The sequence below is a fragment of the Vidua chalybeata genome, chromosome 2 (genome assembly GCF_026979565.1).
Source record: "Vidua chalybeata isolate OUT-0048 chromosome 2, bVidCha1 merged haplotype, whole genome shotgun sequence".
Taxonomy (NCBI): domain Eukaryota; kingdom Metazoa; phylum Chordata; class Aves; order Passeriformes; family Viduidae; genus Vidua; species Vidua chalybeata.
Window position 1 is genome coordinate 24039417 of NC_071531.1, and position 14478 is coordinate 24053894.

Here is a 14478-nt window from a genome sequence, read left to right on the forward strand (position 1 = left end):
TAAAACAGTAAGTACTAACAGTTGTAAGTTTATGGTCAATTTTTGAAGTATTCTGTGCATCAGGGTCATATATACATATATATTTATTCCTAATGCTCGTCCACATAGTTAATTTTCTATTGTTAAAGTCATGAGCACTAATTCTGTAACTTCAGCATTCAGAAAATTATTTAACTTTGTATTGTTATACAAGACTGACTTTAAATCCAAACATAAATGTTTGAAGTTTTATGCTAGATTAAAACTAATTAGTTGTAAATAATTTAATACTAAGTGACTTTCCATAGTTCACAAACAACTTTCACAGCCATCACCAAGACAAATATTTATCATTTATGTACAGGATTGTTACACTGAAAGTGTAATTTTTCTTTTTGTTATGTTAAAAAGACATATAGGACATTATTATAGTTCTATTTCATTAATTTTGGCTGAACTAATTGCTCAGGAATGAAAGCTGTTGTAGAAGATGCAAGTCCAGCCTCCTATAAGCTTTACCAAATGTTTATGGTGTAAAAATGAATGATGTTACAACACAACGGAGTGCAACTGACTTTCAGGAGAACTCTACTTCCACCTTCCACTTCCAAACCTCATCATTCCATCACAAGAAGTCTTTTTTAGGTATAAGTGAAAATTTTGGTTAGACACATCACCTGACTTTGGTTTGCCTTTTCAAGTAAACTAAAAATAACTCACTGGAGTTTTTGAAAAAAATCACTGCCAGAGGAACTAGCAAAAACACTACATAAGAAATTCACTTCCTAACTTCTCAATAATTCAAGCTTGGGAGAGACCACAGTATTTGAAGCCATCAATTTGGTGATGTAAAAGTTTTGCATTAACTAGAAAACCGGTGAGGTTTGCATCCATTTGTCAATTCTACTCTTATTCTTTTAAATAATGCTAAAATGCAACATTACCGGTTATTGCTAGTAAGTTTCTATAGCCTAAATGATCTCTGTCAGTGAAGGCAGACTAAACAAAAAACATTGTTTTCATGTTCTTGAGCAACTATTCAACACCACTGACTTCTACATAAGAGTTAAGCCTAACCTGGCCCCAAAAGGCTATGTCTTGTTCAATCAATATCATGACTTCTGGTGAGAAAAAGTCTGGATTCAAAGCAAAACCAAACCAAACAAAGAAAAAAATCACAAAAAAGCAAACAAAAAAAAACCAAAAAAACCAAACTCCAACAAACTAAGCCAACATAGAAAAGTCTTCATAATTCCGATTCCCCACCTTAACTTGACAATGCCACTCAATTTAATGAGGTAGACATGACTGTCGCAAACACTTTTTAAAATAATATACTGCCTCAGTGGGCACTATGTAAGAGACTAATCAAAGCCAGCTTAGATCTTATTTCATTGACATGATTTTCCCAGTGTTACTGGAATGATTTATTGATTTGTTTTTGATTGAAAAGAATCAAAATCCTCTGCCTCAAGTTGCACTTACAATGGTGTTCTTAGTCTACTTTAAAGTACCTGTGAAACAGATTTGGAAACCGAAACTCAACAGAACAGTGAGTTTTATATCACAGTACATATCAAAGAAATTTTACTAAAGCATCACTTGGAGAAAGCTTGGAAAATTCTGCAAAGTGCTCTACAATTTCTAAGAAACTTCTGCTGTTTGTGATTATCAGCAAGTTTGCTATTTTGGCATCAGACTAGAGCCCCAGTGCCTCCATTTCTGACCCCTTCAAACAAAAACAAGCTGCTCAACAATGTCTAATCCGTGCGTCATGTAATCCTGCTTAATACCCTACAAACTCTGGGTAATATTTGGGTAGTTTTTAAATTTAGCAAAGAACATCCTGGCCTAGTTCAAAGATACCCTTGCCTTGGGTAGTGTCCCCTAGAAACATCGCCCACACTAGTTCCAAAGAAGAAAAGCAAATGCACACACAGACGTAAGAGAAATGAGCAAAAAATAAAAGAAGAGACTGTGGTCTAATGTCATAATGAAGACACATAAAATTACAAATTAAATTATTGAAACAGGAATGCATTATGCAAGCACCAAAGACACCACTCCAAGAGACATTCTGACTTTCTAAGAGCACTCATTGCCCCATGTACCAGCCAAGTGCATCCAGCTCCCTGCTCACAGCGAGGGCAGACAGCGCCGCCGAGCACAGCGCCCAGCCCGTGCAATCACGCCAGCCTTCCTCCCATCCACGGCCATTAACACATGTCACACTGCTCTGCCAGAGAAACAGAAAACCCCTTCCTTGGGACACCATTTGCTTTTTGAAGCATCATTATCTTACAAATGGCTCATGCGACAAACGCTACCAAAGATATCTAAACTAAGTCCCATTATAATTCTTCATCATACTGTCCTGACTGTCCTACCTAAGCTCTCTCAGACCCTCACTGAAGGACAAATATGTTCCTATTTTGTTTAGGCTGTCAGGCAGACGGTCTCCAACCATTAGCCTCTTGTCAACAGCGATGCCGGGGTAGATTACTACTGTGTAGTGCTTGTAATGGCAGGTGCATGGCCCTGGGGCTGCCATCTGCCAGGAAGGAAGTGTTCTCCTCTAGGATGCTGAAAAGATTGACAAATAATGTAAACAAAACACTGAATCATTCCTAATCTATGCAATAAAGCTATTACATTACTCTTCTGCAGTGTAGATGTCACCATTCAGAGGTGGGGGCTTAGGTTTGTGGCTTGCATGGGTTTTTCCTAATTATTTTTGGGATTGATTTACTGAGATAAAAAATACACTCTGAAATAAAAGTTATTTTAACTGAGATGGGCAATTCTGGATCTGAAAATAAAAAATAATAATAAAAAAAAACCCCTAGCATCAAATATGTTTATTTTGGAAATTATGTCTCCACTGTTCACTTTTAACAAGCCTCTTTCCAGACAATATTTGCCTGCAGTGTGAGCAACAACTTGATTTTTTTTTTTTTAATTACTGTTTTTGATGCAGCTATACACAATTTGGGGTGATCATCACTGATAAAAATAATTGAGAATGTTTTGGAGTATTTTTTTAAAGCAAAAATTGTAACAGAACTCCAAGTATTGTCCTTGGTCTTTTAAATTAATTTCTAAAGGGATTTCTCATAATCAGATTGAAAATCTTTCCTAAACAGTCACAGTTTAGTATCCCATTTTTCACCTGAGCTACCAAGCAATAGCGTAACTCCATGGAAATATGCAGGCACTCACCTATTCTTCAGAAATGTTACTCATTACTGCTTAACTGGCTACACAGAGATTACAACCTACTGCTGTCTTTGAGCCAGCCTCAAATGTTATTAGATGTGTTAGCACTTTAACACACCAAGAAATACTTTCAAGTGATGTTCTGTAAAGATGTAAGCAATCTTTGCATTGATTTTTCTGTGGTTTGCATCAGCCTTGTAATATCTAAGTTTTAAAAGCTCCTGTTAACTACAAACACAACCCTACAACTAAGGGATTCATTCTACATGTATTAGTGTGGAAACTGTAAATACAATCTAAACCAGTAATCCTGGCTTCCTCCAAAGCTGACAGAGATGAAGGGGAAAATGCATGCTACTTTTTAACTTGCATTTAAAAGACAATGGGAGTCACCTTTGCTGGTTCTGTTTACTGCTGCTGCCTCTCCAGAGCCCTGGCAGACTGACTAATCCAAGAAGCCAACTTGTTAGATAGCTAAAGGCAGCTGACACAAACACAAGTGTAAAAAAAAAAAAACTAAAACAACAACAAAACAAACAAACAAACAAGTTTTCCTTTGAAAACTCTGCTGCAGGAGAGACAGCGTTTTCAACAACCAGCTACAACGGAACTATTCAGCTGAACTTGGCTTTTCAAAGTTGCCTCTCCTGACCCCCTACATACATACACACAAAACTTTAAAAATAACTACATGCCAGACAACAGACACAAAGAAAACATATCTGAACTTTGGAGGTCACTACATCATCTTCTGAAAACTCCAGGGATAATACTGATTTCCATAAATAGACAGATCACTTCTAAGCAAACATTGTAAGAAACTACAAAAAAACACAGAGAGTTGTGAAACTTTCATAATTACACATCCTAATTTACCAAATCAGTCAACATATACACTTAAAATTGCTATTACACATTGTGTATCAACTTAATGTTAAAACTTCCACAAGATTTGCTGTATCATGACTAACACAATGAACACAGACACACAAAAAATATATGGACAACTAGTATAAAAAGTATAGCATATTTCAATAAATTCAGAAGAAAAAAGCCACATATATAACCACTTTTAGATGTTTATTACTTTAAAAAGAAACATATTAATGGTGCTTTTAGAGAAAAACTTGTAAATAGAAAATACCTAGATGTAATTATGCTGCCATTTAACTGCTGAAGAGGGAGGGAAATTAGATTACATACAGTAACTGGCTACATTTTTCAGTGGATGCTTGCTATGTTTCAGCTTATGAACCACTTCAGCATTCCAGTGTAATTAACACTATACAAAGCAAGAGTAAATCTAGTGTAAAGAAACCCATGTTAATCTTTCTTAAAAAAAAAAAAACAAAAACAACAACAAAAAAAAAAAAAAAACCAAAACAACAAAAACAAACCAACCCCACCATATAACACATGCCCTAATACTCTTTCTACTCAAACACTCCTTTATTCTTCTTACTTACAAATGAACGTTAGTCTCTGTAGCTATCTTGAAAGAAATCAAGTAATCAGAAGCAATCATCAACCTAAGCATTTCCTCTGCCTTGAGCAATGACTGTACTGGTTCACTTTAGAACAAACCCACCATTCAATTTGGTCTATAACAATTTATCTTAAATGACTGAAAGTAACCATGACATTCTTCCTCTGAGCAGTACAGCTAAACATAAATTAAAGTATAAAGCAAAAAAAAATTCTAATAGATGTCATGCTATTCTATCTGCTTGTAACAAGCTGACACCCATATAATCAACATAATTTAAAATATGAAAAGCTTCATTTAATACTAGATAATTTCAGTTTACATTTTATGTTTCATGAGTGGCACTGCTAGGTTCAGATCTAACCATTTTGATTTGGTCACCCGCAAAGGGTCATCTGAAAGACAGTAAATGAATTTCAAGATGTTTAAAAGAAAACCTCAAATTTTTAATTCTAAGTGTGAGTTAAAAACTCAAGCTATATAAGTTATTAAAAGTTGCTCAGTTTTTTAGTTAGTTAGTTTGATGTTCTTACAGAACTTAGCAGTAAGAGAAACTACTACAATGGATTTATTAAAAAAAGACTTTAAAAGACGTATAGATTTCTAAAACAGCACATAGTTCTTTTAATACTTTTAAGAAGTCATTTTAAAATGAGCATTGATTTTGTTAAAGAGACAAACATTCTCATGTTGCTCTGAGAACCAAAACTTTTTGGCAGTTGACATATGAAGAGGAGGTCAAAAAAAACAACTGAATAATACAATTAATTGTGTAAAGTAATCCCAAAGAAAAAGGAAACAAAGTTTATGTTTTCCACAATCTAAAACGCCATTAGAAAGACAGAGAGAGACATTTCTTAAGATAGGCTTTTTTATTGTTTAGGTGCAACCATAAAACCCTCACAAAACTAAAAGCTAATTGACAAGGCAAGGGGAGGATCATTATTATCAAAAATCACCTTATTACAATTTTAAGCAGATGCATTACAAATGATGATTTCTTCAAACAAATCAAGGCAAAAGAAACTGACAGAGGAGGGAAAGAACCCTCAAGGTTTTTTGTATTATTACATATAGTACCTGTTCAATTTTAGAAAACTAGGCCAACTACTAGAAACACCTACGAGTTGAAACTACAGAGCACTCTGTGTATGGAAAGAAAACAAAATTAAAGATAATCTAAATCACCAGAGTGGGTTAAGGAAAAATCCCTATTATACACCCACTAAATGTAATGGTAATCTTAATTAAGAATTCCAGTATTAACACAAAGAATAAAACCTTAACCCCACTGAGACAGAAACAAAACTCCTATCTGACTTCAACTTTGACTTCAGAACTAAGATCCACCGTAAAAAGTCACATCATTGTTGATTGTAATCTGTCATAAATATAGTGGAATAAATAATTCACACTTCATAAGAAAAATGAGTGTAAACATCTCCATAAATAATGAAATCCATACACAGTCCGTTTCTAAGCAAAAAACTAGTCATAGTTGAAGAACAAAGGCTAGTTATTAGCAAGTAACAAGTTTTAACCCACCAATAACAGTATTCTTTTATTTACATATCAGATGAAGGCAATTGTTTGTCCAACTCCTAAATATTTGCACATTTTTAGAACACAGTAGAACTAAATGAAGCGGTAATTTCAAGCAACATTTTAACTGTTCTGTTTTGACGGCAGCTGCGGATGCACTTCTTGCTCTTGCCATGACAGGATAATATGGACAAAGATTTCCAAAAGCAAAGCACTCCCTACAGCAGAGGCAAGTTACTGACAGACAGCAGAGAAACACACTACACATGGAAGCCAGCTACCTTGTAATTATACAAATAATTTTCCTTAAAGCATTTATCCACATAGAAATATAACTACTGCTACAGACCTTGAGGAAAAAGTCAAACTGATTTTTAACATGTATTTTGCACAAATCAAAAATACTAATTTTCGGAGAAGGTAATTGCAAGGAGCTTGTTTGTATACTCTGTATCTCAGAGGCTCCTGTTCTAAATATTAAACAGAAGTGGATTCTCCATAATTTCAAAACTACTGCAAACCACTCTTTAAAACTTCTCACTTTTTTAATGTAGTTGAAAGCAAAGTTTGAAAAAAAGTGCAAACTAAACAAACAATGCTGATTATATAAGCTCTCTTCTGCAAATCAGTAATGTTTACAGAATTATATTTTCTCAAATCTACTGTTGAATTACTACTGTTGAAATAATCTTTTGTATGCGCAAAATACAGTTTTCTTTAAACAGAATATATTTCTCAGTAAAACATAAGATTCTTAGTAGTCTCCCAAATCACAATGTTTGAAACTCAAATACATTAGCTAAATTCTGGGTAACCTTTTTAAGCACTGGCAGAAGACCTTCCATAAACAAACTTTAGTATGAAATCCCAATGAAAACCAAAAGGAAAAACTAGGAAATTTGCAAAAGTTTATTATTTGATTAAACTTATACCAATTAAGTCCTTTATGACGTACTTCTCCTTCCCCATGCTGTGACTTTCCCAGATTGGCTGCCACAAGTGCAATTAACCTGATGCCCCGTTTTTGGTACCCAACCCACTGCTGGCTGAGGATGCTGGTGGTCTGAGGTTCTTCCTTACTACCTTGGCCTGACTCTGGTTCCATCCATCCATCCCTGTATCCCGTACCTCTGAGTGCACCCTACAGGCTGGCACCCTTCTCAGGGAAGCGAGGTGCTGGAGAAGACAGCCCACCTCCTACAGATAGGGTCAATCCCAACGAGCCTCCCCGCACCACTCCTCCATGTGATCTGCGTTTAGAAGCTTACGGGAAAGAGGAAAAACAAACACACATGCAGATTAAATATTAAAATAAAGACAAGCCTATAACCGTCCTTGGACAAACACACGCAGCAGCAGCACTGAGCCCTCTCCGCTGTAAGCCGCGTACCACACTAACACGGTTGCGTTCTCTGCATTATCCTTTTGTTTACAGGATGGGAAGGACAGCGGTCGTTTCCCTCTCCTTATCTGACCGCCCGCCGCTCCCATTCCCGCGTGCCGCCTGCAGCGGCGCGCTCCCGCGCCGGGTTTTCCCGGTAGCCGGTGCCCGCCCCCCACCCCACTTAGGGTCAGCAGTTTGGGGAATGCTGTGGAAATAGCTCTTTCCCAACACCGGGCTTCATTTGCAATCGGGGCTGTATGTGGCTCAAGACAAGCTCCTCGTTTCTGCGAATAATCCGTTTGCAAAGCAAAGGGGCGTGATCGTCTGCTGGCGCCCGGGACCGCCATCCCAAGGCCGGGCAAGGAGGGCGGGGGCTGCAGCATCCGCACCGGCCTCGGGCAAGCCGCCAGGATCCTGAAAGCGACCCCAGCAAAACTAAACGCAAGAGATATATAAGGCTCGGCCCTCATCCCTTCCAGTCATTCAGAATAAGCCTTCATCTTTTCAAACTCTGACACTGCATTCAACAATCCTCTCGTCTTAATTAGGTTCAAAGCTTGCTCTGCAAACGGTGGGATCTCTCATCTTTTCCATCTTCCTGTACTTCCTATCAAAAGAGAAAATATTTTCTTCTTCAAAATCAACTAGCTACTAAGGAAACAGAAGGAAAAAACCCTGCAAGTGGCTCTTACAAGCTTTTGCAATACCTACTCTCCTCCAAGCAACTACTACATGGCTTGTCATTTCACTCAGCTATACCCATAAACACACATTACAGCTATCTATGCATAAGGGTTTGGCTACCATGTCTTGCATAAATCGAAGAGCCAAGAGAATCCTTAAAAGTGTCTCATTATTAACTTTTCCTTCTCAACAAACTGGCTGTTCTGTGCCATCCTCAACCAGCCCCCCAGTTCTGTACAAACCCTCACTCACTGAGAGAAGGTGGAGTACTATTTTGGGGGAAAAGGAAGGTATTTGTTTCTTTCCTTTTTTTCCTCAGTATAACCAGCACCTAATTAAAGAAATAGCTACATACTGAAAATCGAAATTCTCTTGCACCCTAAGTTTCATATTTCATCAGTTTTGACACTCAACATTTGCAATCCATGAGCCATCAACTGGAACACTGTTACACACCACCACAGGCTGGGCCCTTAAGTGAAATATGCAATACAGCATACAACAGCTCAAGTATATAGTGACTTCTGGAAAGAATTACCATTTTTAAAATTCACATTCCATGCTCACTATGATTTACTGTTAAACTTTTGCAAGAGATAAGGTATTTCAAAACCATGATATTAAATTTATCGTTCTGAATTTGCTATTCCAGACCTTCTCGGCTAGAGAGCCAAGGATTGTTTCTGTAATCTGATGTCCTCAGTCAAACAATGCTGGTTTTAACTCAATCATTTTACATTTTTAAATAGTATTTAGAAGTTGCATTAATATAAACTATTTAGGTCACATTTTCCAAACACTTTCCAAAAATCTTACTTAAGGAAACTCTGAATGCAGCCCGAACATAGAAACTGTAAACAGCAGCTTCTCATGGGGTACCCAGAAGTATAAACACATGATAGCTGCACAGTAGTATTGAAACATTAATAAATATTCCAAAATGAAATCTCTTTCTTCATACAAAGAGCCACCAAGTTCCTCCAAGACTGCTTATTTCAGGACATGTACAAAGGGATAAAAGTGATTTCTAAGGAAGCTAAGAGGGATAGTGCTTTACCCAATGACACACAACCTTGTGATGGTAAACACAAAGCACAAACATGCACAGCAGGCACTGTCAGATGTAGCTACTCACCTTTCACAGCACTGGCTTCTTTCAGGTTGTGAGACAGAAAGTCTATGCTGGCATAGGTGCTCATCTCTACTCCATTGATGCCCCCATTCAGGAGGTGCCTAGCTTTCAACCGGGATTTGTCACAGTTTGCCAAGGACCCATCCACCACATCAATGGCGATGTAGTTGAGGCCATTCTGGAAGCCAGCTGAGGTCTCCCGGCACATGGGACTGCTACCCTGCTCCTCCTCCAGGCCTTCGCTTTTCCTGAGGGACACGTTCTCCACCGAGGCTGAGTTGTGTCGTTTGGGGTTGTGTGCGAAGGAGGGGGACACTGGGGTCACAGTGGTGGTGGAGGAGAAAGTTTCTGAACTGTGCCTCCTCCGCCCCTGGGGATCTGCCCGGATTACTTTGGCCCCCCGATTTGGGTCTGGGGGAGGGCTGGAGAGAATGAAAGCCTCCACCCCAGAGAGGGTGAGCCTCTTCACACCAGAGGTGGGGCTGGTGACCCGGGCACTTTCTGGTTTCTGAACAATGGGTTGAGGTGGGGTAGTGGCCATTCCAAAGGTCATCTCTGTGTAATCACCACCATCCGATGGGCTGGACGAACAAGCCATCCCCACAGCCGCCTTCAGGTAGTGCCCATTGGGCTGGCTGGTGCTGGAGGAAGAACCTGGAGAGAGAGCTTCCAAGGAGCCCACTGAGACCGTGCCCGACTGGGAGGGTGACTGTGACCCGAAGTCAATGTTCATGTAGTCAGAGAGAGGGGAGCGCCTCTGCCCCGTGCCTGAGCCCAGGGAGGAGGCTGGGCTGTCAGCAGGCAGTGAGGGGGGAGAATAGACAGCAGCATCCCCAAAGTCAATGTTGATGTATTCACCAGGGCTCTTGGGCTCAGGCGGCAGAGGGTGTTCATTCATGCTGGGCAGCATCGTCCGCAAGGTCTCCAAAGAGAGGCGGCTGGGCCGGGCCACCCGCTGGCACCGCTGGCTAAGGAAGCTCTCGGTCCGGCTGTGCCGCAGGGGCGAAGGCACCGTGTGGCTGGAGGGGGAGAAGGTGCCTGCAGGCAACTGGCTCGCTCCACACACCGCCTCCTCCGGGATCATCCTTCCCGGGGAGTTCATGAAGACATACTGGTCGCTGTCCTTTGCCAAGCCCTGGCTCTTGTAGGAGCGGGGTAAGGAGCTGTATGAATAGCAGCTGGGCTTTGGGGGCTCACTGGACCCATGCCCTGAAGGGGCAAAAAAGAAGTCTGGGGGGGTGAGGGAGGGAGCTTGGGGCCCATTCTGGGGGTCCCGAGGGGACATATTGATATAGTCACCGTTACTCAGCCTTCCATCTGAGCTCTCCACGGACAACTTGGAGCCGCACCACATCCGCATGTACCCGCTATCGTCAGGGGAGCTCTCCCCAGGCGAGCTGGTCTTGTAGCTGCTCCCGTTCCCCGGGGACCCGCTACCAACCCCTGCCCGGGGCTGCAGGATCTGCTTGGGGGCAGACACGCTAGTGGGGCTCATGGGCATGTAATCATCGCTGCCCCGGCTTCCCTGCCCTAAGGCTGCGGCCACACCGGGGGTCATGGGCATGTAGCCGTCATCATCTCCCCCTCCTCCCCCCACTGCCGGCGGGCCCAGATTGGTGCTGCTGCTGCCGGAGCTGCGGTGAGAACCGATCTCGATGTCCCCGTAGTCCTCCGGATAGGGGGTGTAGGTCACTTTGGGGGAAGCCCCGGCTTGGCAGGAGGAGAAGAGGCGGCCGGCGCTGCCGGCGAAGGTGGCGCGCATCAGCGTGTACTCGTCGAGGGAGGCGGAGGAAACCTGCGGAGCGGCGGGTCGCTGCCGGCACGGCGTGGTCAGGGAGTAGGTCCGCTTCCGATGGCACCTGTCGCTGACAGCGTCGGGGCAGGGCCGGTAGCAGAAGCGGCCACTCGGGGGCCGCTCCATGGCCATGTAGCCGTAGAGATCGGTGCCGCCCCCCGGGTCCCGCACTGGAGGGGTCTCGGCCACCGACTCGGGGGTGTTGCTGCGGTTGCTGGCAGTAGAGGAGGAGGAGAAGGGCCGGAGGTCGCCCCCTGGGCTGGAGCCGTACTCGTCGAAGGACATAAAGCCGGCGTCGCTGGGGGAGCCGGACACGGAGGCGCTGCCGCTGGACGGGCGCTGCGGGTGATGCGGGTGGGCAGGCTCGGAGCCGAGGCCGCTACTGGAGGAGAGGCTGATGGGGCTGGTGGCGGAGGGGGGCGAGTGGGAGGCGGGCATGGACATGGAACGGCTGCTCTGCAGCCCGCCGCCGCCGGCCAGCACCGGGAGCAGCTTCCCTGCCTGCCGCCCTCCGCCGCCGCTGAGCGTGTGCGAGCGGCTCAGGGGCGTCCGCACAGGGCCCGGGCTCATAGGGCTGCCGGCCGCAGAGCCCACCCGGCAGCCGTCGCCCTCGCTGGCCGTTCTCACCCGGCACGGCGTGCACTTGGTGCTGGCGCCGGCGGCGAGGCTGTCGGTGCGGGAACGGCGGAGGAGGCCGGTCTGGCTGGGAGGCAGGTTGACCAGGTGGTGGTGCCGCCGACCGGGCACGGTGATGGGATGGGTGGCGGAGGCGCCGCTGCCGCCGGGCCCGCCGGCTCCCCCGGAGGAAGAGGAGGAGGAGGACTGGCTCTTGCTGCGGGGCCGGAACTCGGACAGCTCCTTCAGCGCCTTCATGGCCTCCAGGATGGTCTCGTGGATGTTCTGGGCCACCACCGAGTCGTCCGCTTGCATCCAGAGCTCGCCGGGGCCGGTGGCGGCCGAGCGCCCCACCTCGATGAAAAAGAAGCTGTCGGAGTGGCCGCAGCGGCGGATGTTCATCAGCTGCAGCGTGACCGAGGGCAGCTCGCAATTGAGGCGCACGAACCCAATGGTGCGGGCCGAGAGGCAGAGCCGGTGGACGCCGGTGAGGTTTTTACTCTGACCCAAACCCTTGGGCTTCAGCGTCACTTGCCAGACCTCTCGGTAGGCAGCGGTGGCCGGCGCGATCAGCCCGTAGTTAAGGTCTTCGCCGGCCGCGGCCAGAGAGGCGGCGGCCGCGCCGCAGGAGGCGGAGAAGGGGGAGGCGAGGTGGCGGTAGGGGGACCCCTGGCAGGCCGCCTTGCCCTCGTTGAGCAGGTCGGTGAGAGCCCTGTACCAGCCCTCTTGCTCCTGCTCGTTCTCGGCCGCGACAGCGAAGTACTCGTCCTTGGTGTAGAGGGCGATGAGGTACTTGTGCTTGGCGTCCGCCCGCTTGTTGATGTTGAGGCAGGAGTCCAGGGCGATCACCCGCTTGGGCGCCCCAGACTTGTTCCTCCATTTCTTTTCGCTTTCGTAGTACTCCAACCGGGCGCCCCCCGCCTCCTCCCCGCCGCCGCCCGGGCCGCGCAGCACGAAGAAGCGCTTGTGGCCGTGCTTCTGCTTGCGCAGGTACCCGCACTTCCTGACGCCCTGGTTGTTGTTGTTGTTGTTGTTCAGGTTGGGGCCGGGCGGGGAGCTCACGGGGGGCAGCAGCCCCAGCACAGCAGGGCTCGCCATCCCCAGCCCCGCGGCGGGAGCGCCGCCCGGCTCCTCTCGCTGCTGTCGCCGACGCGGAGCGGATCCGGAGCCCGAGCACCGCGGCGGAAAAAAAAAAAAAAAAAAAAAAAAAAAAAGTAAGAAAAAGGGAAAGACGGAGGGAAGCAGGTAAAATAAAGTTATTCCTTCGTAGAAGAGCGCAGTGCTCGGAGCAGCAGCGGGATCCTCCGCTGTCACTCTAGGCAGCGGGTGCTGCTGGCGGCCGCCCGGCGTCCTCCCCGGCTCGAGTACCGGCGACGCCGCTAAGGCTCCCCGACCGCTGCTGCTGCCGCTGGTGCTGCCGGCGGGAGTTTCGCCGTAAGTAACACATCGCGCACCGAGTGCCCCAACTAAAGAGCAAAACAACACGTGACCGCCGCCTCACCGAGGCGCTCACACACCGAGACGGGGCGGAGCGCCGCCGCCGCCGGCACCGCCCCGCATTGGCCGCCGGGCAGCGCGAAGGACGGCTGCGGCCCTCAATGGGGCGGCGGGGCGGGCTCTCGGCAGCGAGGCGGCGCGACGCCGTTGGACGGCGGGAACCTCGCCCCCCCGCCCCCTTCCCGCCCCTCCGCGTTCCCGCCCACCGCCTCCGGCCCCCCTCGGGCGCAGCGCAACCCGTCGCTGTCGCCGCTGCCCTCCCCGCACACAGCGCGGGACGTGTTGGGGGCGCGGGCACGGCGGGGAGATCCGGCACATCCGGCGAGCCCCGGTGCCGGCCCTCGCCATCTCTCGGGACGCGGCGGGGCGCCGGCGGAGCTCGCCGAGGCCATATCAGGTGCTGCGGACCCGCCGGGCGGAGTTTCCGGCCGTGCGTGAGCGCCGGGCGCCCCCCGCACGCCCCCGCACACACGCGCGTCTGCGTCAGCCCTGCCCGCACGCGCGCGGCGGCTCCGCGCGCTCCTCCGCCCGGTGTGTCACAGCGCCCACGCCGCGCGCGGCCGCCCCCGCGCCCCCGCCCGCTCCCCGCGGGGCCGCGCTGCTCCCGCCCCGCGCGGCGGGGAAACGCCACCCAGGCAGGGCCGGGGGGCAGGGGCAGCCGCTGTTAGTCCGCATTCATTAAACAGCACTCATTTATCCGAGCGCTTCGCTTTAGTGGAGAATAAGGGCAGCGTCCGCTTTTCCTCTGGAAACGATCCCGGCTCCGCTGGGGGATCGCGGCGCGGTGATTACGGACCAAGCGGCGGCGGGGGCAAAGCAGCCCCAGGACCCCCCGCCTCCCCAGGGCTCCCCGCCGCTCCCGTTCCCTCACGGGGGCTCCGCGGGGCGGGAAACGGCGGGGGCGGGGGGCGTGCCAGGTGTCGCGCTTGTTTACAGGGGATCCGCACGCTCGTCACCAGGCGGGCCGCGCCCGGGATCAATGAGCGCCTTTCTCTCCCCTCCACCGGAGGGAGGTGAACGGCGAGGGGGGGCGGAGGGGCCCCGGGCGGGGTGGGCGGCAGGAGGGGCGGGGGTCTGTCCGGCCCGCATTTTCCTGTGTGAGGCGGGAGCGGGGGAAAGGAAAGGGGAGTGCAGGGGCCCAGGCGGGG

The 14478-nt window shown here is 47.8% G+C and overlaps 1 protein-coding gene across 3 annotated transcripts in view; it reads right to left on the reverse strand.

Moving 5' to 3' along the window:
* Positions 1 to 13299, reverse strand: part of IRS2 (insulin receptor substrate 2) — a 28857-nt gene extending 15558 nt beyond the window's left edge. Inside the window, exons 1-2 of one of the 3 annotated variants that reach the window (XM_053935128.1) lie at positions 9427 to 13299; positions 5535 to 7486 (exon numbers count right to left, since the gene is read on the reverse strand). In XM_053935128.1, the coding sequence (XP_053791103.1) occupies positions 7365 to 7486; positions 9427 to 12931 (3627 nt within the window). In that variant the 5' untranslated portion in view covers positions 12932 to 13299 and the 3' untranslated portion in view covers positions 5535 to 7364. Of the gene's footprint in view, positions 1 to 5534; positions 7487 to 7511; positions 8215 to 9426 lie in introns of those variants that run through there. The other 2 variants (XM_053935126.1, XM_053935127.1) reach the window with 2 other exon arrangements.
* Positions 13300 to 14478: the final 1179 nt, after the last annotated feature.